Source organism: Cannabis sativa, chromosome 9 (genome assembly GCF_029168945.1).
Source record: "Cannabis sativa cultivar Pink pepper isolate KNU-18-1 chromosome 9, ASM2916894v1, whole genome shotgun sequence".
NCBI classification, from domain to species: Eukaryota; Viridiplantae; Streptophyta; class Magnoliopsida; order Rosales; family Cannabaceae; genus Cannabis; species Cannabis sativa.
Genome location: NC_083609.1, coordinates 5,901,312 through 5,929,106, shown reverse-complemented (window position 1 = coordinate 5,929,106; position 27,795 = coordinate 5,901,312). Strand labels below are relative to the sequence as shown.

Genomic DNA, 27,795 nt, shown 5'->3' with positions numbered 1-27,795 from the left:
AGAAAGCCATAGTTTGTCTGTATTTAGGGTCGAGAACCAAGCCATGCCACGCAGACCGGTGAAGACGTCCCTCGGATACTTGTTTCCGATGGTTCCCACTAACCAATTTCGAAAACTATGTAGTAGCTTCTCATCAACGGGCCGAAGTGGGTCAACATTCACATTGGTTGTTGATGGCTTCATCTTCTTCTTCATTTCGGTGTACTCTTCAAACCACCTTGGCCTTTTCTTCGTTCTCTTCTCCACCGGTGTTGGAACGGTCTCTAAAACCTGAACCTCTGAATCTTGGGTATCTCCAATGGACGTGACCGACATGTTCTGAGGTGTCTGGAGTACATCTTCGACATCATTAGGTCTGTAATCATTCGGAAGAATGAACTCATCTCCTGGAGACACGGCGTCTGGCTGTGGCTCTGCCTCTGCGCTGGGCCTTCTCTGATCTCCCATAAGAGCCAATAGGGTCTTCAAGTAACCCATTATCTCATTCTGCCCTTTCAAAATATCGATCGGCCTTGCTTCAAAGCAAGCTGTTCCTTTTCAACACGCTCCAATCTTGCCAATATGGCAGAAGATATTGGCACCTGAGGCTGTGAGGTGCTGGGAATAGATGCTGACTGCGGCATAGATGCAGAATCGGGCATTGAGGCAGACGGTGGAACAGAACGGGCCCCTGATGGTGGAGAATGTGGTGGTGTATCATCTCTGAAGATTCCAGCTTCCTCCGCTCGCTGTTCTAGCGTGAGTGCAAGCTTTGAAGCTTGGCTGCGCAAACTATCCTGAGTAGGCTGGCCATCATCGCCAATAACCAATTCCTCCATATCCACAAATAGAGGCGCCTCACCTCCAGTGACGTGGCTCAAAAACTCGGCCTCATTACTCCGCGGACATAAAACGGAGTACACTGTCAACTGCAAATTATAACAAATTGATTATTAGACTTAAATTAAAATAAAATAAATAAATAAACCTAAGCAAATGCAATGAATTAACAAACTCACTTTTTTTGCAAATAATCTGATGACTTCCTCTTTCCCGAGTGGGGCATCCTTACTCTCCCAGTTCACCATTCGGGGAAAGCGATGCGATCTTCTGATTGCAAATTTCTCAGCAAGCTCGAGGATGGACTCATAAGCCCAATACTGCAATGCTACAGCATATCCATAGGCCGAATACTTTGACTCCTTCTGAGTCGTTCCCTTCTCAATCTTCTCATCCATATGCTTTTTCTTTTGTACGAAGTCCTTACTCCAAGTATCTTTCAACAAGTTGAAAGAAATTTTCCCCCACGGGTAATTGTAGAAAAAAGGGAGGTCCTCAACCATTCTAATGATAAATGGGGGAACCAGGGTCTTCTCTTCTTTCCCAGTCAGAACACCCATCACGAACAACACCAAACCCAACTTGTAACAATCATCCTTCTCAGTGCAGCTCTCAAAGACGCTGCGCAGACGACCAATGCTGATAGATGGATCCCCATTAAAATATTCTACTATCAACCGGTCTGACGTCGCCCTCTCCGAAACCTCAGCCTCAGTCGGTCCACGTAACAAATTAAGCCCAGTCACCAAGGCAAACTCAGTTCGGCCGAATCGGCATCTCTTCTTTGCAATATAAAAATGCACCTCATCCTCTTTATCTGATTATATCTTATGCATGAAGAGTTGATGGATAAGAGCAGCTGAAAACGCTAATGGCTCTCTCTCAAAAAAATTGTTGAAAGGGGATTCCTCCTTCACCCTTTCCAACAACTGCATTTGTACAAACTTGGCTTTTACTTTGGGGTAATAGTAACTACCGCCCCGCCAAGTAACACGACCAGTGTAATGTTCAGACACTGGCAGTAAAAGTCGTGGAACTTTGGAAGACTGCAAAAAAAAAAAACAAAATTATATCACACCCTAAACCTATAAATAAACAACAATTAATCATTAATAATAAAACAATAATCAATAAATAATTAAAAATTAATAAGACAATAAAAATTAATACAAAAAATAATAATTAATAATAAAACAATAATCAATAAATAATACAAATTAATAATTAATCATTAGTAAAAAAATAATAATTAATAAATCAATACAAATTATTATAATAGTTAATAATTAATAATAAACATTAATTAATAATTAACAAAAATTATAATTAATAACTAATAATAAACAATAATTAATAAATAATAAAATAATAAAAAATAATACAATAATTAATCATTATTAATAAAACAATAATCAATAAATAATAAAAAATTAATAACACAATAAAAATTAATACAAAAATTAATAATTAATAATAAAACAATAATTAATAAATAATAAAAATTAATAATTAATAATTAATAATTAATAATTAGTACAAAAAAAATAATTAATAAAACAATACAAATTAATACTATAATTAATAATGATTAATAAAACATTAATTAATAAATAATAAAAATTAACAATTAATAATTAATAATTAGTACCATAATAATAAATAATAAAACAATACAAATTAATACAATAATTTATAATTAATAATAAAACATTAATTAATAATTAATAAAAATACAATAATTAATAAAACAAGAAAAACTAATACAACAATTAATAATTATTTAAAAAACAATAATTATTAAAACAAAAAAAATTAATACAATAATATAAAAAGAATACAATAATTCATTATTAATAATAAAACAATTATTAATTAAACAATACTTAATAATTCAATACAAATAAAATAATACATAAAACAATTACTAATATTTAAAAAAACGAAAAAAAAAATCAACTTCCATACCCATCGGCCCCATCGGGCCTACAATCGGCCCCATCGGGCCTACATACAATCGGCCCATCGGGCCTACACCTTCCCCATCGGACCCCTAACCTACAAAATACCCCAATCGGACCCTTCGAAGCAGACCATCGGGCCTGCATGAAATCGGCCCATCGGGCCATCGGGGGTCCCATCGGGCCATCGGACCCTATCCTTTATTTCCCATATTCGGTCCAAGTATCGGGCCATAGCATCGGACCCATCGGGGGGTCCCATCGGGCCATCAGACCCAATACTTTATTTCACAAAAACATCCCTACATCGGGCCATAGCATCGGACCCATCGGGGGTCCCATCGGGCCATCGGACCTGATACATTTATTCCTACATTTATTCCTACATCGGGCCATAGCATCGGGCCCATCGGGGGTCCCATCGGGCCATTGTCTTCCAAACAGATTTCTTAGCCTAAATCAACCCCTAAATCTAACAAATCCTTTCAAATCAAACCCTAAAATCATACTCTATGTCATAATCACTCAAAGCAATAACAAAAATAAAAAAAGAGGACGGTCGAACATACCTTGGCCATTTCCGTTTGGGTCGTACGCGGTGGAGGGTGGCTGGACCTTCGTACGCCGTGGAGGGGGGCTGGAGAATCGGTCCTGCGCGGTGGAGAGGGGGCTGGGGCTTCGGTCGTACGCGGTGGAGAGGGTTCGGGTCTACTCATCGTGGGGTTCGGTGCGTTTGGGCGAAGTTGTTTTGGTTTGAGAGAATAGGGGGGACGAAGAGAGAGAGAGGGGACGAAGAGAGAGAGAGTGACTTTTCAAATGAGGGGGGTAAAATTGGGTTTTACTAAAATGTATCCTACTTTACAAATTATATCTACTATTCTATTAGGTTTCCAATTTTATTACTTATTAAGCATACAAATTCAAATTTTCCTATAACAACTCATCAAAATATTAGGCAGGACTACCTTTTAGCATTTCTCAGTAAAAAGTTCACCAACTTACAACGTTCGGTTAAGCAAAAAAAGCTAAATCATACTCCACCAAGTGGAACTACACTGGTTATGGGTTATGTGGAGGCACATGACTAGTTAATTTTTATAGATTTTTTTTTATTTTAAAAAAGTATATTTTTACTTTTGCTTTTATAAATTTTTATTTATTTATTTATTTTTTAATTTTATCCATGTATATTTTAATTTTTGAAATTATATATATAATTTTACTAATATTTTTAATTATTTTGTCCCTTTAAAAATTATTGCAGTAAAAATTAGTACGGTTTTCCGTGAATAAATTATTAATTTATATATTAAAAATAATTAAATTTTTAGTTTAACAAAGTGATGTCTCAACAAACATAAAAAGTTAGTAAAAACAACAACTAAAAACAATCTATTGTGTGCAAGCGTTACGTAGCTCTATTCTTATGATTTTATATTTTAGGAGTATTATTTCTGATTGTAAGATGTTGTTAAATGACTTGCAAGATGTTTATGTCAATTTTATTAGATGTTCTGCAAATAGTGTTGCTCATTTCTTAGCTCGAGCATCCTATTTAGTTGTTGATCGTGTTATCAGGAGTAGTGATGTTACTCCAAATTTTAATCATGTAATCACTATGGATTGCGATTAATAAAGATGATGAATTTTTTCAAAAAAAAAAAAAAAAAAAACAATCCACTGTAAAGAAGAAAAATATGTAATCTCTTTGACTTGGTAGAGTCGTCATTTACTTTTTCTTATGATCCTCTCTTGGTTAGGGCATGTTAACCAATAATTCATTTTATTATTGGTTTTAGTTGAGTTAGGTTTTTTGTTAGTTGTTTTCGTCAAGATTAGTTAGTTTTCTTTCTTGCTAATCTTTTGTACTAAAAACTAACTCTATAAATAAGACCAAATTCTAGCTAAGTGATTCCATTGCAACTTACTTTGTTCTACATTCTTTTCCTAGTTTTTATCATTTTTGATTTTTACCTTTGTTCTTCTTCTACATAGTATCAGATTCTTGCTAATGGACTTGTCTATACACACCTCCACTTTCGATCCTATCGGTCTTAATGGCCAAAATTCTATTGTGTCTTAGAGTTCTGATCTAGTTCCTTTAATCTGGAATTCGTTTTCCAGCTCTCTTACCTCCTTTCTCACTCTCAAACTCGATCACCGAATTTTTTTAGCTTGAAAATCACAGGTTGTACCCACTGTGATTGGTCATGAACTGGATGAAATCCTGTTCAATGATGTTACTCCTCCCTCTACTCTTCTCAATGGTGCTCCTAATCTGGCATTTGCTCAATGGAAAAAGAGGGATCAACTGCTACTTTCTTGGCTTTGCTCAGCCATGACGAGGGTGTTCTTGCTTCAGTTGTAAATCACAACACATCAACTCAGAAATACGTGACAACATATTTTGGACTATGTATTAACCCATTTTTCGTAATTAAGTATCAATTCAGAAATACGTGGCAACATATTTTGGACTATGTATTAATTACGCTAAAAAATTTGTCGCCTCACATTTTTGAACTGATACTTAACGGACTTAATTGACACTAATTCACAACAAAAAAAAGGTACAACTGTAACAAAATCGTAAAACAAAGTACTTTTGCTGCTACTTTTTTTTTTAATTATTATGGTCATGTGTAACAATTGTAAATATTAAAGAAATTTTACTGCAAATATCCGTTATAATTAGTATTGTAATGGAATCAAATTACCCATTACACTGTTTTGTTTGCACTTAAAAAATAATGTAATGGGATTACAATGTAAAAATAATTACATTATATAATGAAATGCTCATTACATTGAAAAAGATATGTAATAAGAATTGCATGACAAAGTATAAATAAAGTAAAATTAAAAATGATTTTAATACTTTTTTTTTTATATATATATATAAAATTAAAGTAGAATAATTTTGTCAATTTATCATTTATTTTATTAATAACAAACTAAATTGTAATTAATTTTTATTACCATTTTTATTTTATTCTATTACTATTACAATTACATTACACGAAACAGCCAAGCATCACAGCTGTGCTGTGGGGAAAAGCAACTGTAGCTGTGCTGTGGGAAAAAGCAGCTGTAGCAGAACTGTGGAAAAAAGCTGAGCTGAGTGTTTGGTAAATTATAATTTTTAAAGTGCTGTGAGTTGTTAAGATTTTATTATAATAATGATAATATTTTAATTTAGTTCATTATAATCACAAATATATATATATAAAAATATGTTATATAATTTTTTTTTTATATATTTTTAATTTTTTTTTATAGTATAATTTATGCATTTGATAAAAATAATTTTAAATATTTTTAAATTATATTTTTATCACTTGCAAAAGATAAAATTTTAGTTTATAAGAAACATAAATTGATATTGTTTGTTAATAATAAAAATATAAATATAAAATATTTTTAATATAAAATAAAAAATTAGAAATTTAAATATTATTTATTTTTAAATATTTTTTCATTTAAAAAAATATTTTTATTTTTTATAATATATAATAAATAATTATATAAATTTTTAGTAAAAATAATTTATTATAGAGTCTTTTAATCAAAACAGCTTTTTCTAAAAGTTGGGTTCTACCAGCTTTAGCTTTTAGCTTTTAGCTGTAGCTTTTCCATAAATTCTTCAATAAGCTGTTTTTTAATTGCATACCAAACACTTTTTTGTCACAGCTTTTTTTGAAAAGTAACTTTTAACTTTTCCAAAAGCTGTGCCAAACGGGCTCTTTATATGTTACCAACATTATTTGACACTAAATTGTAATTAGTGAAATTTAATAGTGATTTCTACTTAATTTAAACTAATATTAGATTTAGAATTTGTAAAACAAGATATTAAATTGAATATTATCACAATTCACAGATTGATTTTTTCCTTGTGTTTTATTTATTTATAGAAAAAAAAATAATTAATAAAAGCGGTGGTTAATTTGTCTTCATCTATCTTTTATGAAAGGGTAAATACCATTTTGGATCCTGTGTTTTGCAAAAGTTACAGATTGGACCCTGTGTTTTGTTAAATGACAAAATAGACCCTGTATTTTCTAAAATAGTAAAAATAGGACCCTGAGCTTAATTTTTGATAACTTTTTTTTTAATACAACCAACTTGAAGACAATGCTTAATACGAACAGATACAAAAAATGTAAACAGTTTTGTCATATAACACTTTTAGATCGGATTATAATTAAACTTTATTTTGATAAAAAATCAATTCAGGGTCCTATTTGTACTATTTAGAAAATACAGGGTCCATTTTGTCATTTAACAAAACACAGGGTCCAATTAGCAACTTTAGTAAAACAGAAGGTCTAAAATAGTATTTACCCTTTATGAAAACATTTTACTAATCAATGTAGCTTTTGAGTCAGATCCCATGAAGGTACGCAGCTCATCAAAAGGTTGTTATTGCCTTTCAATGATGAAATAAATACAACATTAAATCAGAAATATTAAATTTCATTAAGAATTTGTATGGTAATTTTGACAAACCATAATGCAAAATACATCATGAAATTAAATTATATACACACCACTTTTTAGTAAAATTTTTTTTTATCACATATGGGGTTTATAAAATTGTGCAATTCTTTTTTAAACAAAAGTTACTTTTTGATTATAGCTATTAATTTATGGGGTGTGATAGGAAATGAGAGTTGAATCAATATATAACAGGAATAAGTTTGACATAAGTTTCTTCTTCGAAATAAAATGAAAACAAAAACTTAATGGAGCCTTAAAAATATTGGACAAGAACATTAAAAAAGTTGAAAGGAAAGAATGACCCCAAATTATAGTAATTTATGATGAGATTTAATATTGGTCCACAACTTTTTGGTGATAGAGACATATGATTAGGAGACAAAAAGAATGTTTCGGCTGTTAATATATATTTGTTTATATATATACATAAATGATATGCATGTAATCAACGACACTTATTTTTTTTTATGAACTCTTTTCTATTATATCACTTTTATTTATTTATAAATACGTGTGGTTACTAATTAAAATTTATATATAATTTTTTTCGATTTTTTTTTTTCAACATAGCGACTGCTCTATCTCACCTTTATGTGGTTCCGCTCCTGCATATAATATTGAAAAACGTTCTTCTTTTTTATTTTTTATTTTGATATCAAAGTAGAGGATTTGAATATAAAATTTTGTCTACGTGAGCCTAAGTGTGAAACCATTAAACTAAGACTATAGCTCTAGTACGGTACGGTCAATCTAATGATATTTTATTTTCTCATCTAATTAACTTAGGGCAATGGATCAGAAAAACCATTTCAATAAAAATAATGTCTTTTTTTTCTTTTCTTTTTTTTTTTCTTCATAAAGTTTAGTTGGACCACCTGCAATTGATTCAATTTTGTTTTATTTTCAGTAAAAGCCAAAGTCTCTCATTTCAACTATATGAAGTGACTAACTTTAAGATATATTATATATACGTCTACAAAGATATTAATATATATATATATATACGTATTTATACACATACATTTAATGTATCATGGTGTTTAACATTTGTGTTGTTCGTGGGGTATTATGAGCCACTTCATCGTGTTGTGTCATTTGTCATGTATATATATATATACACATATAAGTGAGTTTTGTCTTTGTCTAGTCTATAGGGCATATTTTTAACTACTGTTTCTATTTATTGTCTTAGTGATCTTTTGTGTCTGAAAAGAAAAATTTGCAGAGAAAATAATTAAGATCATTATAGGTGTGGGAGAGATGGGAAGAGCACCATGTTGTGAGAAGTTGGGTTTAAAAAAAGGAAGATGGACAGCTGAAGAAGATCAAGTGTTGACCAACTACATTCAAACTCATGGTGAAGGCTCTTGGAGATCTTTACCCAAAAATGCAGGTACCATATATATATATATATATATATATATGAATATATACTACATTTTATACCAACAAAACATATAATAAAATCTATGAATATTTGACTATATATTATTATTTAAAAAACAGGGTTGCTTAGGTGTGGAAAAAGTTGTAGATTGAGATGGATAAACTATCTGAGGGCTGACTTGAAAAGGGGTAATATTACTTCAGAAGAAGAGGAAACCATTGTCAACTTACATAATGCTCTTGGTAATAGGTGTGTTTTTTCTCTTCCAATTATTGCTTATATATATTTGGAAATTTTAAGGTAACAACATCACTTTTAAATCTATTGTACGGACATTTCTTATTTTCATTATATTGAAAAAACTATGAAGGTATACATTATATTTATAATAGGTCTGTTTTTTGAGATTGTTTGAGTAATTTAAAGTGCCGAAAATATGATTCAAATAGTTAGTTTCGCTGATATTTTGTTTTATTTTATAGAGGCGCAACTAACTGTTTTGAACATGCCCCCATAGTCAATTTGTAACTTCTGTCCATTCTTGTTTTCCTCTCCCATTGAAGAACTTTCATTTTTCTCTCCTACTTCCTCATCTACATATAATTTATTTTATTTTAAGTGTGAACATAACAAAAATATTTTTAACCATTTTTCATTAAACTCCCAAATCAAAAGTCTATTTTGGGTCAATTTGTATTTTGTGGGAACATACTCCTTATTTTTTGTGGATATAAAAATGAACAAACCGGCTTGAAAAAGACTTGATTTGGAGGTTTTACCAAAAATGGTCAAAACAATATTACATTTAAGAAAAGTTTTTGTAATAGTTATTTCTAGATGAAATTTGGTTTGTTTAATGCTTCTACAGTTAAAAGATCACATTATCTTATACAGTACTATACCACCTATTTTGACAGAAAAAGTCACCAAATTATTGTTTCTACTGTTTAGTTGAAAATAAACACGTACATATAATTCAATATATTTTTATACGCATCTTCAGATTCCCAAATGGATTCTCATATAATTTTACTACGTATAATGACATGTTTGGATTATTACTTTTAAAGCTTTTTGTTGTCTTTCTATATATAGCTAGCAACTGTCAACTACTAATAAATTTCATCAATTATATAAAAGGACCACAAAACTAGCATAATATATAATATATACGGGTTTTAATGATTATATTAAATCTGTAATTACGATAATTGTGTATTTATTTTATTTGTAATTGATACTAGTCTGATTTTATTTATTTCATTATAAATAAAAAATAAAAGATATTTATAAATATTAATTATAAAAAATGTCTTATTAATATTTTAATTAAAAAATAATTTAATTTAAATGTATATAATTAATTATAATTATTTTGAATCTAAAAATGTAACTGTTAGTAATCTCTTATAGCAAGTTACATAAGAATATAATTATTTTAGTTACATTTTTAATGTAATTATTAATCACTCATATATATATATATGAATTTAGAGGGTTTTTTTGAGTGTATAACTAATTATAAATCAATTTGTTTTATTATATGGTGCCTATTTTATTTTATGCATTCGATTATTTTAAATTTTATTTTTCGATAATATAAAATATTGAGAATTTCTTAAAGTAAGAAAAATAAGAAAAATAAGAAATTAGCCTTAGGGTGATGACACTAGGTAGCGTTTGGTTGGAGGTAATGAAATGGAATGGAATAGAATGGAAAGAAAACAATTTTTATTTCATTCCTTTGTTTGGCTGCATTTTAAAGTATTGGAATAGCATTCCAATAGAATACTCTTTCCACCATTTTGGTGGAAAGGCTATTCCATTTTAAAAAGAAAGGAATGACCATTCCAATGTAACAAGAAAAAAAATTTAATGATTTTTTTATCAATTTTTGTATTCATTTTAAATTTTATTCAATTCCATTCCTATTCCTATTCTTATTCCCATTCTCATTCCCATTCCTATATTTTCATTCCTCCCAACCAAACGCCTAAGAAACTACTATACATATGAGTATTGCTATTAGGCACTAGTGGTGCCTAACACTTTCTCGACATGTCGCGTTGCGATTGGCTAGCGATACAGTACTAAAAGCTATTATATTAAATTATATGGACCCAATACTTAGTTGGACTAATAACAATATTGACACATAGGATGGTGCTGGTACCCTTTAACATTTCTATATATATATGCTTTGATTCTATATGACTTAATAAGCTATTAAATGAATGAGCTTGTTAAATTAACATTAATTAATTAATTAATTAATTACTGGTTTATATGAAGGTGGTCAGTGATAGCCGATCATCTACCTGGTAGAACAGACAATGAGATTAAGAACTATTGGAACTCTCATTTGAGTCGAAAAATCTACAGTTTCACCAAGCGACTACCTAACGAATCATCATCATCATCTTCATCTTCTTCATCTCAAGCCATCATTCATAACTTAGCAAAACTAGCTTCATTTAACAAGAGAAGAGGTGGTAGAGCCCGAAATACTGCTCCTACAACTAAATCATCCTTGAAAAAGAATAACAAAACTGTTACTACTACAACTACTATAAAAAAAGATGAAGAAGAAGTCAAAGAGAGTAATAAATTAGATGAAGCAGAAAAGAAGAACGACAATCATGATCATGACAAAACGACATGCGTTTTGAGTAGTGGTAGTAGTGTACTGGAGGAGCATCATAGTGAGGAATGGCACACTTGCATCTCTTCTGGAATGGATAGTGATGACATTAATATTAATAATATAAATAACAGCTCAGTTGGGTTTGAAGATGAAGGAATATGGTTTGATTGGAAGTGGGAAGAATATTATGTTGTTGAAACCCATGATAACATTAATAATAATAATAATGGGATATGGGATTGGGATGACTACTCCTCTGATCAAGATGGAGAGAGATTGTTTTCTTTATGGGAAAATGGTAATTTTGAAGGGCATCATGCATGAGATGATCACACCACAAAATAAACATACTACAATTTAATGTCCACTTCGAATAATGTTTGTATTAGTTTTACATAGTGTGATTGGATGAGTTGAAAAAAAAAATGTTATTTTTAGTTTGTTCTTTTTCACAAGCCGTAAACAGATTTGATTGCTCACTCGAAAAGGTTTGACATGTTTTTGAGATGTAGAGCTAATTAAGAAGAAGAAAGAAAGAAAAATCATTACTAGTTTCAGAATTGATTTTCCCTTATTTTCTTCTTTTGTTGTAATTTATTATTTTACTAATGAAATGTCTCCATCATATGGTAATATTTCCAACTTCCAATGCTGTATTGTATGTTTATTTTAAAGCGTCTGTACATGCATATATGCATATTTTGTTTTATGTAAATAGTTCTGACAATGGTTGTTTTGTTAGACTAAGTTTTTAACAGACAAAAAAAACACCTACTAATATGACGCATTGTGAGTGGTTAACGATTGAGAAATGCTAAAAGACACTATTGGTGTCTAGCATCCTCCTTGGTATTATACCACTATAGATGTAATTAAGTATAAAGTCTCATATAACTTAAGAAAATAACTTCTAAGAAGTATCGCTAACCAATCGTAGAGGCGTCATTTATAAAAAGTGTTAGGCACCACTGATTAGGGGTGTTCATGGATTGGTTTGGTTCGAATTTTCATAAGTTTTGAACCAAACCAGTATAACGGTTTTTTCAATATTAGAAACCAAACCAGACTAAAAAATTTCTCAAACCAAACCATTAAGAACGGTTTGGTTTGGTTCGAAACCACGGTTTATGTGGAATTGATAATTATTCATATTTTTTTAGTAATTGTACTATTTTTACTAAGTTTTTAATTTCATTTTTCTAAAAATATATATAACATGATAAGCAATAGATCTATAAGATATAAATAATGATATAAAAACATTCTCAAAAGTCAAACATAACAAAAAAATCTAAAATTTTATGCAATAAAAAACTTGACACACAAAAAGTTCTAAATTACACATATAGTCATATATAAAAAAATATATAAATTAATTATTTATTATAAACGGTCCGGTCCGGTTTAACCGTTAATTATATATTACGAACCATTACGATGTAAACGGTCCGGATTGACCAAACCATCAAAAACGGTTTCTCCGGTTACGGCTTACAATGGTTCGGATTGTAGTGGTCCGGATTTAAACCGCAGTTTTCCGGTTTATATGAACAACCCTACCACTGATACCCAATAACAATACTCATAACGATTTTAACGTCAATTATAAAATCAAAATGTGTAAGACCTAATATTAAATTACTCTCTCTTGTGGTGATTGATACATTGAGGTCCTTAAACATTTCTCTAATCTTGTGTTAAATTTAGCACAACTTTTAATATATTGCAAATTTAACACACATTTTAGAATATTATTAGAGTGGTATTATTTTTAAATATGCTAATATATAGCAATACACTATCTATTCAGCACTCTATTAAAAATGCTCTAATGATAATCTAATGGGGAATTTTGATTTTCTATACTTAAAAAACTTAATTTTTTTTTAAACCAATACATTTTACACTACAAAAAATATGACAATTTTTTGAAAACCCCAAAAATACCCTCCTCATAACTCAAACCCTTTCTCTCTCCTCCCTCAAACTCTCAGCCGACTTTGTCTGCACCCACCACCCTCACCCACGAGCAACCAACGGCAGCCACCACCCTCACCCATGAGAAACCCACAGCAGCCACCACCTTCACCCACGAAAACCCCAACCCCGACGACCCTCACCCACGCTCAACCCACGGCACCCACGAAAACCCCAACCCCCGCTCAACCCACGGCACCCACGAATCGCCGCCCCAACCCCAACGACGGTCGAAGCCCCAGCCCCAGCCCCCTTCTCTCTGAAAACGAATGAAAAAAAAAAGGCCCAGGTCCGATGGTCGAACCATGGGGTCCGACCAATCGGACCCATCGGACCCATGGTCCGACCATCGGACTTGGGCCTTTTTTTTTGTTTTCATTCGTTTTCAGAGAGAGGAAGAGAGAGAGTGGTTCGATGGTCGGACCTGGGCCTTTTTTTTTTTTTTTGTTTTCATTCGGTTTCAGGGAGAGAGAAAGGGTTTGAATTATGAGGGGGTTATTTTTAGGGTTTTGAAAAAAGTGTTATATCTTTTGTAGTGTAAAATGTATTGGTTTAAATTTTTTTTTTAAAATTTTTTAAGTATAGAAAATCAAATTTCCCATCTAATGATCTAATGGTACTATATCCCTCCCTATGTGCTTTACTTAAGTTAACTTTACTTGTGGATCAATATCACTGCCTTTTTTTTGTATCATAACTTAATTAACCATTATTTTCTAGTCTAGTCTCCTCCTCACAAACAATACATCCAGTATTTCTTGTCAAAATAAAAATAACAATAACAAAAGAAGACATACTAAAAATGAAGACACATTTTGAGACCAAACAAATTAATTTAATCACAAAGATACAAATTTAATCACAGACTTAACAAATCAAGAATCCAAAACTTAGAAGATCCGCAAGAGAGATTTATGAACTTACACTTGTTGAAATGAGAATAGCAAAATGGGCAAAGGCATTAAAATTGTAACATATCAGCAACTATTTCATCAATCAATGAATCACATATTTGAGCTTCAACCTCTACTGCCAATTCAAATTCATCAACTTCAAAGTCCAACCACTTTCCATACTGGCTGCTCATGTCCTTGTCCACAAGTTCATCCACCATTGAATCTCCCATGCTTTCCCAACCTGAGATTTCCTTGTAAATTTCTTCAGCCAACCATTCCTTTCTTCTCACCATTGCTACTCCTTTCATCCACATTCTGTATCCTCCGCCCAAACAACGCCTGTATCTCAAGTCCAAGCATTCCCCAACACAATCAAACAACACCTTCCTTCTCATCTTAGACCCCCCTCCAACATCACGGTCCAATGGCCCTTTTCTATTCTCCAAAACATTGAATAGACGAGGGTTAATAAGATCACGCGAACGGCCCATCACAAACTCATTAAACATTGACTCTATGTTACACAATATCTTCTTCACATATTCTAGTTCCCACTCTGTTGTTTCCGAGAGATGGGACATGATCAATGTGGTTGCGCGCTTTCTTGTTAAACTTCCAGTAGAGGTAGAAGAGGCTGAATCTGACAGCTCTGTATCAGCTTCTAGTGGCTGGAATTTCTTCAAAAAACTCAAGCTACTAGCTTCTTGAGCTTGAACAGATGAGCACAACTTGCTTCCTGAAAGTAATAATACTTAAAATGCTAAGGATTAATCTGTACAAAACATCTGAAATCTTATTATACATCATTCAAAAGGAACAACTTCCTTTTGAAAACAAAAGAGAAGAGAATCAAAAATTATACCTTCAGTACTATTACTATCTGTAGTAATTGAAGAGTTGCAACTTTCATTAGAAAATGAAGATTCCAAGATAGAGACTGGAGTCACTGGACTAGAATGTCGGCCATTTTGCAACTTTCCTCCAGGTTCTAAGTTATTGCTTCTATAATCATCCATCTCACTATCCCCCTGAGAATATGAATATCATATTTGTTTCATCAACTACAATCAGATTATATGGTGCAAAATCATGTTTATGGTATTTTCTTTGCGAATAACAACTTTGTTCTGACTTTCTAAAAATCTTAAACAAATGTAATGATAGCTTATAAAAAGAGCTAAAGACAAACAATGTAAAGTAGAATTGATCAGGACCATATACCTGAAATTTTGGTTTAAAACTAGACATAGGTGGACGACTGGTTGAAAATTGAAAGTCAAATTGGCCACTGAATTTGTCATCAGCCATTAACTGTTGGTCTTTTTGCTCCTTCATCTTTGGTGTAGATATCACATTTTCTAAATGTGGCCCAGAACTTGAAGCTGACCCTCCTTTGACAGAGTCACGGCTCGAAGAAGACTCTAGTCCAAAAGTTAGCTCCCTTAACTTTTCTTCCAAAAGCATACTCAAAGCGTCACCTCCTATGACATTGTATCCCAGAGAAGATAATTTCATATTGTCTGAATCAAGCAGCATCCTCTTACCTTGATGGTCCCCAGAATAACCATTTTTTCTATGTCCAAGCTGATCCTCAGAACCAGGCACTGATCTTGTAAGTGGGGCAGTGAATGTAAAAGAAACAACATCCATGCCTTTCTTTCGGTTGTCTTCTGCCCAACTGGATTTTATTGGCTTCTGGTTTTTGGCATTCAAACTTTTGTCATCAATCTGATCTTTATTGAAATGAAGATCCCCATCTATTGACCGTTTCTTTCGAGGGACATTCCTATTATTAGAATAAGGAAGTTCCTTTTCACCTTCCACTTGCGAGCTTGACTTCCTAGATCCTAATTTTGAGTTCCCACTACTTCTACTTGATCCTTTCTGATAGACAGGAGACGAATCTCGGGACAGAAGTTTCCTACCCTGCGAGTTTGAAACCAGCGGCTTTGAAAGTGAATTATCTTTATCACCTAGGCAGTTCTGTTTTTGATTATTTTGCCTAAGAATGGAAGAATTTTGTGAAGAAGATTTCTTATTCAGATTCTTTTGAGTATTCTGTTGACTTCGAAAGGTTGGACTTGACGACTTATGCTCATTCTGTTGTCTTGGGGTCACTTCACTTCTAGAGCTATTTAAGTTGAGACCTTCTCTTTTCTGAACGTTGACCTTTGCTTGTATAGCAAGTGAAATAGACTTTCCTTTATTCTTTAGACCAGAAGAACCTTCTTCTTTATTAGAGATCTTGAAAGGAGTATCAACAGATCCATTCCAGCTCTTGTTCATTGATTGTCCCTTAAGATACTTGGCAGCATTTGACTCAGCTGGCCTTTGAGATACTTCAGCAAGCCTGGATGTTCTATGAGCAGCTTCCACTTTCTGTTTTAAGTTTTGTACTTTCATGGTTGCCGACGAAGAACCGAGCAAAGGGACTTTTTGTGTGGCCTCCGCCTTTTCTTTGAGAGCATGAACCTTCAAGGGTATGGAAGAAGACCCTACAAGAGGCATTTTGGCTTTGGTAGTAACTTGAGGTCCAGGCTCAATAATTTTTGCTGCAGCTTCCATTATGTGAGCCACATTATTACTCGAAACAAATCCAGGACTTTTGATAGGAGACAAAAGTTTATGGTGTGTAACTGGAATGGACTTAGCAGATTTACGGGGTAAAACTTCAGTTTGGAACTTCTCAATTGGCCTGCTTGGTGTCTTCTTGGGCTTGAACTCAACTAAATTCGAGGAATTTTCACCATCATCCTTTCTAAGCATGTTCCCAGAGAACATCATTTGATTGTCCTGGTAATATTCAAAATTTCTTCTGTGGTAATGAGCATCTTGAAGAGATTGAGTATCAAAATATGGAGTAGAGTAGGGCTCTTGAAAATTAGAAGTGGGCAAAGAGTCCAACCCCATTAGCCTGGCTACTACACTAGGAGCTCTACTTCCGTCTTCATCCGTAACTGATGAAGCACAACTGTACTCACCACTGCATTTGAAGCTTGTCCCTACTCCAGTTTCATCGTCATCTACCTGCAAAACCAATAAGCACATACAATCATAGATTCAATCACCGAATAGACAGATGCAATAGAAAGAAATGATAGCTAGCTAGCTGCTCTCCTACCAATGATAGACGAGTTGTTGGCAAATTCCCATCACTCCTCTTTCCCTGCTTAAATTGCTCTGATAAAATGAAAGGAAAAGTTATTATAACCTAAACCACCAAGAAGAACCAAGATTAAGACCCTATAAAATGAAAGGAAACAAATAGAGTTGTTCAAGTGCCATATTACATGTGCTTGTACCTGGTAAATCATACTTGTTTGAGAATAACTTTTTCCGTGATTTTGCTGTCCAGTCAAAGAGATGAAAGAAACCACCAACATAACCTGCTCCATTTTTTGAACCTTCTTTCTCAAACCCCATCTTTATTGAAGAAGAAACAAGGCTACTTTAACATTTATCTATTGCAGTGGAGGCAATTAGAAACACATTCTGTAACAATTGTCTGCAAGAGATATAGCATATGACTTGTTGAACCGTTTTTTGAAATTTGTTCAAATAAGAAAAACACTTAAATGCATCGATAATAAACTATATTGAAGTAGAGTATCCTATGACATTGAGCACACAAATCATAAACCCATCAATAAGAGTTTGTACTCTGCCATATCTGTCTTGGTTTATATTATCTCAAGCACAAAACTTTGTAATTGCAAATCATTTCCTCTTATTTGTTAGCATAAATTGAACCACTTTTCGAAATTTGTCCAAATATAAAAACACTCGTGCATTTATAGTAGATTTATATTGAAGTAAAGTGTCCTATAACATTGAGCATACAACTCATAAACCCATCAATAAGACTTTCTACTCTGCCATATCTATCTTGATTTCTCTCAAAATCATAAAAGGAAACACAGCGGACTAACTCATCCTATTTGATCCAAAGTTCCAAATTAAGTGTATACTAAAGTACAAAGTTACAAACTACTATAAGCCCTCAAAATGTTGTTAGACAATTGAGAGAGAAAGAGAGAAGCTTGGATCTTCTATGCACCCAAAAAGATAAAATTCATTACAACATTAGTAAATAATTCAAGTCAACCACATAAGTAGAAGACATCCCAGAAAAAAAGTGTCTTAACAAACAATGCAATAATCAACACAGAGCTACCATTGTCCCAAATTATCTGGGAAAATTTTAAACAGAAACCTTGGCATAAAAAATTAACCCAGAAATCAAAAACAAAAAATCACACACAAAACCAATCAAACAACCAAAAAGCTTGTAGGCCCAGAAAGGAAAAAAGAGAAAAAGCAAGAAACTTACGTGAAATCAGGAAGCAATGCCAGCTAACTCGTCTCTATCACCCATAAATATGCCGAAACTTTGTGAGAGTAAGCTTCAAAGACAAAGATGACCCAACAATTAAAATTCACAGACGATCTGAACCCACTTATCAAAATGGAAAATTCTTGATACCCTTTTCTTCATTCAAACAATTAGAGAGAGGAGAGGAGAGAGATTCTCACTGTGTAGTGAGAAAGAAGCATACAAGTTGAAGCAATAAATGAAAGACAAATATATGAAATTTCATATATTTTTATTTTTTTGGAATTATAAAAATAATTTGCAACAAAAGGTTAAAAAAAACAAACTATAACGTCTCTTTGGAGAGAGGGGGGCTTGATTTCAAATTCCAAACGGGACTCCTCGATTATGATAAAGTTACCTAGAGTTTATAGTCTTTCAAATCACTATCCAATGAAATTATTACACGTGCTCATCACTTGCTTTTTGGTTTGTCTGTATGTCGCCGTCGTTGGTCAGCACTAGCAGCCTAAATTGTAGGAAGCAACATGCCACGTGTACATCTAATTTATTTGGTTACTGGTCATTTTCCAAGTTCAAAACTTTTTCTGTCGTTTCAATAGGAAAACGACATGTCGTTTACAAGGAAAAAAATGGGAAGAAAGAAAGTGATGGAGAGAAGCAAAGATTATTTGGTAAAAGAAAAAAGAAAATTTCTCCCTAAAATATATTTTTTAGTATAAATTGCGACAAAATTTTTAATATTTTTATTTTACTTGGTACTTAATCCCAAAACTTATTTTGTGGCGATAGAATTTATTTTAAAAATACCAAATATTAAATTTTAAAAAATAAAAGATAATTATTTTAGTTTAAAAATGATCGATTTTTTTTTTATTTATATAGAAATTATAATTAATTTTTATTAAAAAACCCCATTATATTAATACATATTTTATATACTAGAAGAAAGTTACGTGCAAGGCACGTATACTTAGTTTTATATTAGATGCTCTATAATTTAATTGAGAAAGATTCAATAAATAATCATATAATTTAAAATAGTTTAAAAACTAATTTTAATTAGTGTGTGGGGTTATTTAAAAATCAATAGTGAAAAGTCAAATTTAAAATTTGCAGAAAGAGAAGAGGAAATGGAGATTAGCTTGAAATATATTTAAAAAATAATAATGCTACACACTTACTATGGACACTTAACTCGAGCCGGTAATAATAAAATTATAAAGAATATGGGTAGCAGGCATATAACTGGACATATGAAAGAAAGAATACAAAAAACAAGAAATATGATAGCTTCCAAGTAATATTATAACAAAGCAATGCTCTCCAAATTTATCTTAATATCATTCTTCTCTTGAAGCCTCTCATCAATCTCATAGCACTCCATGATAGATTCAAAAAAATATATGTGTTTATGTATATTTGGATTCAACAAAATATATGTGTTTATGTATATTTGTTTTGAGCAAATCAGTAAACATATATTTTTAACAAATTAACCCGATAAACTCAAGATCCACATATATATAGCTAAGTATTCAAATACAATTGTAAAATCTAAACTTAAAACAAAATCAAATGGACAATTCATGCTCAACTAAAGCCCTATATATACTGTTATGATTACACATAAACCCAAATATTCTTACTTGCTATAACCGAATTATAAAAATTAAAAAGTATAATTTGAGATATATAGACTAAAATCATCCAAATAAACAAATAAATTAGTTACACATAGAATTATAAATGATACGTTTTTTGGAGTGTGTTTGAAGCTTATGTGAAATTTTTTGGATCTCTTCACTACTATTTTTTATCTCTATTTTTTTTTTTGTATAAATATATATGTATATAGAAAATTTATATTAAAAAAATGAAAAAATATACATACATATATTTTATTGTTGTTAATTAAATTCAAAATAGTATAGTAATAGAGAAAATTTAGAAATTAGATTTTTATTATGAATTTTTATTTATTTAAAATAATTAACTTTAATAAAAAAAAATTAGAAAAAATGAGAGATATACGTACAAGATTAGGTATATATATTTTGTTGGTTTTAATTAAATTTAAAATAGGATAGTAAATTTATGGTTTAAATAATATCACATGAGAACAATATATAATATTGTATATATATAAATAATATCAGTTCAAATATCAAATATCAGTTTAAATGGGAATTATTTTATTTTTATTTTATTATTTTATTATATATAAATAATATTTTATTATTTTATCAAATATTAATAAAAAGTCACACCCATGAATTTCTCATAAACCAAAAATTCAGTTATATAGGTACACTTTATATAGAATAGATTTACCAATACATACGAACGAAATAATTTTTTTTCTTTTAAAAAAAACCATGTATTTAATATCATGTTTTATATTTTACAATACATACAAAGAAATACATTTTTCTAGAAAAAAAAAAAAATTACACCACATACTATTTTTTTAAAAATTTATTTATACTTTTTTATTGTATTTTTTGTATGTTGTATATTGTGTAGAGTATAAAATTATGCATATTACCATTTGATGCTATTTTGTTACCATTATTTTATTTTCTTTATTTTTTTTATTATTCTTTTTAAGGTAATTTGCGGTCAAAGTCCCTATACTTTGAGGTCCATTACAGATTAACCCCCTTACTTAAAAAATTAGGGCTAAACTCCCCAAATTTTACAATCGTTTTGGTCACGACTCTTTTTGTTAATTTTTGGCTGTTAAGTGCCACATAAACCTGCCACTATATACACATGTATACACGTGGTGAAATTTTATTGGGCCACATACTATTAATAATTAAGAAAATAAATTAAAATATTTAAAATTTTTAAAAAATTAGAAAAAACTTTAAAAAATTAATTTTTTTTTTCTTTCTTTTTTTTTTCTTTTTTCTTTTTTCTTTCTTTTCTTTTCTCTTTTTTTCTTTCTTTCCTTTTCCTTGTTCTTTTTCTGCTTCTTCTTCTTCGTTCTCCTTCTCCTTCTTTTTCTGCTTCTTCCTTTTCCCAACAAAAAACCACCGCCGCAAAATAAGGAGCCAAGGACCCAAACCCTGTCGTCGCCGATCACCACCGTGCCAGCCGCTGTCACCGAGGACCCCCGACCCAGGTAAGTTAATCGCCTCTCTTCTCTCTCTCTCTCTGATCTCTCTCAGCCCTATTTTCTTTCTTTCTCGATGCAGGTACCCAGGACCAAGACTCAGGTACCGTCGTCGCTGAGGACCATCGAGCCAAGAGCCATTGCTGAGGACCCCCGAGCTCCTCTCTCCCAATCTTGATTGCCTTTCTCTCTCTCTCTCTCTCTCTCTCTCTCTCTCTCTCTCTCTCTCTCTCTCTCTCTATTAGCTCCGATCTAGAGTTTCCCATAATTTTTTTACAATCTTGTCGATATTTCTGTGTATAAATGTCCCTATTAGGGTTTTTAGATTTGAATTGGGACTGAGAAGAAGAAGGAGAATCAATACGAAGAAGCATAAAAAGAAAAAGGAAAAAGAATAAAAGAAAAAAGAAAAAATGAGTTTTTTCTAATTTTTTAATTTTTTTTTTCTAATTTTTTAAAATTTCTAAATATTTTAATTTATTTTTTTAATTATTAATATTAGGTAGCCTAATAAAAATTTGCCACGTGTACACTTGCATACACGGTGGCAGGTCTATTTGGCACTTAACAACCAAAAATTAACAGAAGGAGTGCTGACCAAAACCATTGTGGAGTTTGGGGAGTTTAGCCCTAATTTTTTCAGTAAGGGGGTTAATCTGTAACGAACCTCAAAGTATAGGGAGTTTGGCCGCAAATTATCATTCTTTTTAAATGTTGATTAAAGCTGATGTTGACCTCTCATACACATCATTATTTATGTTTTTTATTTTTTTTAAATTTGGGCAAGAGCCCATCACATGATCTCCTCATTCCCAAGAAAATTGTGTCAAATTTTTTTAAATGATGATTAAAGTTGATGTTAACCTCTTATACACATTATTATATGTTTTTCAATTTTTTTTTTCAAAATTTTGGCAACAACCCACCACGTGATGTTTTCCTTCCTAAAATAATATATATTCCTCTTGAGAAAAATCACTAAACACACACACACATTATTTATTTTTCATGTATTTGAGCTCTTTCTCTCCTATTCATCATCTTCTTTGTTTTTTTTTTTTGAAGTCTACAATATTACCCAAATAAAAGCTAACCCTCTCCTTTTGTAGTAGGTAACAAAAAAAAAAGATGTATGTGAAGAAGGAAGAAGAAGAAGAAGAATTGAGAAAGAAAAGAGCAGGGTTGTGTGTTTGAGAGAGAGATGGAGATCTTGCACTGCGATGAATTTCTTGTAGAAATCTTTCAAAAACTCCCACTAAGTTCATGTTCTTCAGTATCTCTTTAGTCTCAAAGCATTGGCTCCATTTCTACCGTACTTCCAAGTCCACCCTCTTTCTTCAACTTACCTTTTTTGTTACTGATTTATTTTTATTATTATTTTATTATTGTTATAAGGTTATTTTACTGTTGTTTTCTTTCATTTCTTTATCATATTTCCTCAAATATTACTGTACTGCTCTTGTTGCCCTTAATTTTGTCAAAAATACGTGGACCAATACGACTGCGACACGTGGAGTTGAGAAATATGGTTCTGAGAAATTTGACTAAGTCTTTTTTTTATCAAGAGTATCAACAAGAAAATACCTCCCGGAGAAGATATGAGGGGTCCACGTACTCCCGAAAGATAGAGCTATGGTAAAGCACTTCCGGGAGGCACCAGACCCCATTTGAACAGTCACCTCGCATTTAATGTCGTATGGGAGAAGACGTATTGAAACTGCCATAAGCATTAAGTCTGACGGCGTAACCCCTCTTCTGCAGCTATTACACTATGATTAATAAGCCTAGTGATGGATACTTTATGAGGGATCACATCAGTTAAGAAGGGATAAAGGATTATATCCACCTAACCCCTAAGGTACCTAGGGTATAGGCCATGTATTTCCCATTTTATATCTGCTGGAAATGTGTGCCCCTACTGAAAATACACAGAAAGTCTAGAAGTACGGTTCTAGGGATCACCCCTGAAAAATACTATAAATACCCCCCAAACACATTAAGACGGGGGTCGAGAATTCTGGGTTTCATAAGAATCAAAGAGAGAAAAACTACCAAGAACATTCTCTGTAATAAATACTCTCATAAATAAAAAAGACTCGTGGACTAAGGCTCATTAATGCCCCAACCACGTAAAAATCTCATGCATTAAACTTCCTACAGCTTTCTTATATATTGTTAAATCGGTTGCCGAAAATCTCGGTCAACAGCTCTATTTTTGATAGTAATAGAAAAATAATGAAATTTGTATATAAGTTATTTTTTTTCAGTATCATATGCTCCAATATATGTTCAGTTTTCCTCCGTTATTCCACTGTTGTTTTTAAATTATTTTGCTTCTTTTCATTTTTGATGCCTTCTCCCCTGCATGTTCTCTTGTTGTCTCCCAGCTCCCCACATTTGTTGCATTTGTTATGTTGTTTCTTTTCCCCGCCAGCTTGCTGTTAGGATAGTTTTAGTATTAATTTTAGATTAATTTTTAGTGTATTTTTAATTTAATTTTACTATTGTTTGGAGCAATTTTACGCTTTTTATCTTTTATTTTTGCAGATTTAAAATAGAAGAAGATTAGAAAATATCAAAGGAATAAGATGAAAAAAATCTCACAAAAAGATGATACATAAAATAGAGAAATTTGTGCAAGAAAATAAAGCTGAAACTTCAAGCCTGAATTCGACTATCTTCTGATTAGATTTTGAAAAAAAATTCAAAACACTAAAGTTCTAGATCTCTCTTTTATCTTTCCGGAACATCTTGAATCGTCTAATTCCGAGTAATATCAAGAGTTATGGCTAAAATACTATCAGTCGACGCAGTAGAAAACTCACTGCCCTTTCTAATCCTAAGCAATATAGGTGTTCTAATCCTAAGCAGAATAGGTTTTCTTTTCAGCATTTTTATAATTTTTTTTTATCATTTTTTGGCTATAAAAAAGTGGACGTCAATAGTTTTTGAGAAGGAATTTAGAGCAGAATACTAAGCGCACCAATTTCAAAGATTAACTGCAATACTGGAGGCATTCTTCAGAGGGTTTTCAGCATTCTTTTCTTCTCTATTTTCTTCTCTTTCTTAAAGTTAATATATGTGATTTTGGTTCCATGAACATGTGTAGCTAACCACTTGATTAGGGTTAGATGGATATTGTTTGATATTACTTTATGGTATTAATATGATTTATTTTCCCCCTAGTTTCTATGTATTATATTTCATTCGTGCTTAACTATTTTTAATTGCCTAATCACCAATTAACTATCTATGATTTTGATGCGAGGTCTGAGAAGAGTGTCAATTATGCTATAGTAAAATAGAACTGAATTTTGATATAGGACGAGCGTACCTATATGGTTTAGATAGCTTATAGGATTTCTGTGTTTAATGCCTGTTGCTTGTGAAAGTCCTAATTTCTACCAGTTCATATTGATGATTCTTAGCCGATTAATTCTATGTTATGAATTAGAAATTAATAACAGTGAACACAGAATTTACAAGCTTCCTCTGCATTGGAAACGCATTCCAACCGAGTAGTGCTTGGGTTCCCTTGAACCGGGTACAGTAACTTTCACTAAACAATCAATTCAATTACAATATCCAGTTCTGATTCTTCAAATCAAACAAAGTAATCTAAATTGACTTTTATACAAAGTTACCTAATGCTTGAACAACCTCAAGCTTTGAGATCTAAACACATTTAGATCTCAAACACAAGAAACACACAGCTGAACAACCTTCAGCAAAGAATCTGAACTCCCTTCAGATCAAGCAGATTTGAACTTCATCTTCAACCTCAGGAAGATCTCTCGAACTTCAATCTGCACAAACAAGAACAAAAACAGAAAATATGTTGCCCTAGCAGAGCAAGAATCAAGAAGAAGATTCTAACAGAAGAGAGTTAGTTAGTACAACGGTTTTGATCGAATTTATATACTAAAGATAATAAACCAGACTAACTAACCAACCAGCAAAGTACAGCTGGCACACTCTAACAAACTAGCAGAAAGCTGACATGGCACTAAAATGATATTAGTGAAAAACAGATGCAACTAACTCCAGAACAGATGTTAGAGACAACAAATACTGAACAAAAGCAATATCTAATTTGCCACACAAAACATGACACTTACAATCTCCCCCTTGGCAAATTATGATCAACGACAAACCATATTGAAATCATCAACAGTTTAGACATACGCAATACTAAAACACAGCCAGTATCCACAATATTAACACAAAACCCAAAAAAAAACTGTGTACAATGTTTATATCAAAAGGTAAGAACAAAGTTTATATCAAAAGGTAAGAACAAAGTTTATATCAAAAGGTAAAATAACTCCCCCTCGATGATCATAATCAATCACTGCTGGAATAGGACACCAGAGGAGCACCAAGAATCCTTGAGTCACCACCATCTGGAGCAGAGACCGGAGCCACATTGGAAGGCTCCCCCTGAACAGCTGCCACATTTGAGGGCTCCCCCCCGGACTACAAAGAAAGGTGTGACGACTCCCCCTGAATACCAGTCCCAATATCCTCGCCTTGTTGAAACCAGGAATCAATCTCTTTGTCAATGCCAGCTGATGAAGAGACACCCTGAGCACCTTGAACATCAGCAGAGAAAGGGACGGGAGTGGCTGCAGACATTTGTGGCTGACTTTGTCCAGCAGATGGGTCTAGGGCGGCAGGAGATGGAGAGAGACCAGGAGCAGGCTGATGCTGGTCAGATTCATCTGCAGAAGAGCTAGACACAATCCCCTGAGTATGAACAGCTGGAGAAGCTTCAGATTCCTTGAGTACATTGGCCATAGCAGTGAGAACATCAATGACCGATTTTTCAAAGCGACGTTGCCTGAGTTGGTCACGAGCATAGGAGGTGGCCAGATCAGTGACTGTGGCGAGCAACTGAGAATGCCAATTAGTGGAAGCAGCCCCATCTCGTGAAGAGGAAGGGACAGTTGTTGCAGCAGGTGAATCTTCCATTAGTGAAGCCCCAACAGCAGAAACATCCATGACTGATAGTGGAAGTGGTTTGCTATGCACAGGATTAAAGGATTTACCAATGGATGGAACCGGAAGAAGTTTGTCTTGCTCATAAACAACTGGAGAACCTCTTTTAACCACTCTGTTGATCAAGCTGGGATAAGGTAGGGTATGTTTGATACTTTTGGCAGAGGCAGAACTCATAATTCGATCATACATGAGTGTTGGAAGATCAATGCTGACCCCAGTACCTAAGGCATACAGAAATCTAGCTGTATTGTAGTTGATTGTGGAAATGTGAGAATTGGCCCACCAGTTAGACATGGCTATTTTATGAAGGATCCTGTAAAACTCGGAGAGAACCGTGACAGGTAACTCCTTCCCATTCCATACAAAATTAGGATTGCCAGTAATCTCAGCTCCTACAACCTTAAACTCTGGTTTATATTCATCATTAAATGTGGGATGGGTGATGGTTTTGATTTTCAGGACACAACTAATGGTGGAAGGAGCAAACCGAAACCTATTACCTCTAATATAAGCTAGATAAAGAAACTGACTCTTCCTATTTAGAATGCTTTCATCAAGGTTGGCATAAAACTCTCTTACCAGATTCTCATTTGGGGGTTGGAGATGAGTAACAGACAATGACCACCCACGAGACTCAATTAACTCCTTAATTCTAGGAAAATGCTTGAGCTTAACACGGTATTCAGGCCACAATGGGCGACGACATACATTTTCTTGAAATCTAAGCAGTTTATCATTAGAGTAAAATGGTGCATTGGACAGATTTTGCTCAGACACACTAGGTTCAGGAATTTTGGATTTCTTAGGCACTGACGAAGGAGTTGCATCAGAGGAAACATGTTTCCTTTTTGAGTGAGACTTTGGCAGAGGGGGCGGAGACGAGTCAGACTCAGTGTGAGGCATGGGGGAAGTGGTGGAGGAGGGAGGAGCCTTAGTCGAGGCAAAGGGAATGGACATTGACCTAGTAAACCTTCTCGGAAGACTTACAGAGGAAGAAGGCTTACCTGGGATTGGTGTGCATGGAGGCGATTCTGACCTAGTGGGAGACGAGTGTGGTTGGACCGGTGGTGAGAGAGACGACGAGCCATCGCCAGTTAACGCAGACGTTTTCACGAGACGCCCTGCCTTTTTGCCCATTGTTGCACAGCCAAGACACCCC

General features: G+C 32.8%; 3 protein-coding genes across 4 annotated transcripts; 1 reads left to right on the top strand and 2 right to left on the bottom strand.

The window, feature by feature from the left end:
• Nucleotides 1-494: 494 nt before the first annotated feature.
• LOC133031195 (uncharacterized) lies at nucleotides 495-3,710 on the bottom strand. Its single transcript, XM_061104634.1, has 3 exons — nucleotides 3,347-3,710; nucleotides 999-1,865; nucleotides 495-908 (listed from the first exon to the last, which is right to left on the bottom strand). The coding sequence occupies exons 2-3, from the start codon at nucleotides 1,377-1,379 to the stop codon at nucleotides 495-497; spliced, it is 795 nt and encodes a 264-aa protein (XP_060960617.1). The 5' UTR covers nucleotides 1,380-1,865; nucleotides 3,347-3,710.
• A 4,591-nt stretch (nucleotides 3,711-8,301) lies between these two features.
• LOC115702585 (transcription repressor MYB6) lies at nucleotides 8,302-11,950 on the top strand. The gene is made up of 3 exons (XM_030629997.2): nucleotides 8,302-8,670; nucleotides 8,784-8,913; nucleotides 10,957-11,950. The coding sequence occupies exons 1-3, from the start codon at nucleotides 8,538-8,540 to the stop codon at nucleotides 11,630-11,632; spliced, it is 939 nt and encodes a 312-aa protein (XP_030485857.2). The 5' UTR covers nucleotides 8,302-8,537; the 3' UTR covers nucleotides 11,633-11,950.
• Nucleotides 11,951-14,098: 2,148 nt separating this feature from the next.
• LOC133030831 (uncharacterized) lies at nucleotides 14,099-18,890 on the bottom strand. 2 transcript variants are annotated; one of them, XM_061103744.1, is made up of 6 exons: nucleotides 18,512-18,890; nucleotides 17,484-17,686; nucleotides 17,303-17,361; nucleotides 15,403-17,208; nucleotides 15,044-15,209; nucleotides 14,099-14,917 (listed from the first exon to the last, which is right to left on the bottom strand). In XM_061103744.1, the coding sequence occupies exons 2-6, from the start codon at nucleotides 17,602-17,604 to the stop codon at nucleotides 14,247-14,249; spliced, it is 2,823 nt and encodes a 940-aa protein (XP_060959727.1). In that variant the 5' UTR covers nucleotides 17,605-17,686; nucleotides 18,512-18,890; the 3' UTR covers nucleotides 14,099-14,246. The 2 variants fall into 2 exon arrangements, with proteins under 2 accessions (XP_060959727.1, XP_060959728.1); XM_061103745.1 differs by having other exon boundaries at nucleotides 17,484-17,642; nucleotides 18,512-18,848.
• Nucleotides 18,891-27,795: the final 8,905 nt, after the last annotated feature.

Coding starts and splice junctions, on each gene's coding strand:
- LOC133030831 (XM_061103744.1), bottom strand. CDS start 17,604: ATGGGGTTTGAGAAAGAAGGTTCAAAAAATGGAGCAGGTTATGTTGGT. Junction 17,362..17,483: donor AAACAAGTATGATTTACCAG/GTACAAGCACAT, acceptor TCATTTTATCAG/AGCAATTTAAGCAGGGAAAG. Junction 14,918..15,043: donor AGATAGTAATAGTACTGAAG/GTATAATTTTTG, acceptor TATTACTTTCAG/GAAGCAAGTTGTGCTCATCT.
- LOC133031195 (XM_061104634.1), bottom strand. CDS start 1,379: ATGGGTGTTCTGACTGGGAAAGAAGAGAAGACCCTGGTTCCCCCATTT. Junction 909..998: donor TCAGATTATTTGCAAAAAAA/GTGAGTTTGTTA, acceptor TATAATTTGCAG/TTGACAGTGTACTCCGTTTT.
- LOC115702585 (XM_030629997.2), top strand. CDS start 8,538: ATGGGAAGAGCACCATGTTGTGAGAAGTTGGGTTTAAAAAAAGGAAGA. Junction 8,671..8,783: donor ATCTTTACCCAAAAATGCAG/GTACCATATATA, acceptor TTTAAAAAACAG/GGTTGCTTAGGTGTGGAAAA. Junction 8,914..10,956: donor CATAATGCTCTTGGTAATAG/GTGTGTTTTTTC, acceptor GTTTATATGAAG/GTGGTCAGTGATAGCCGATC.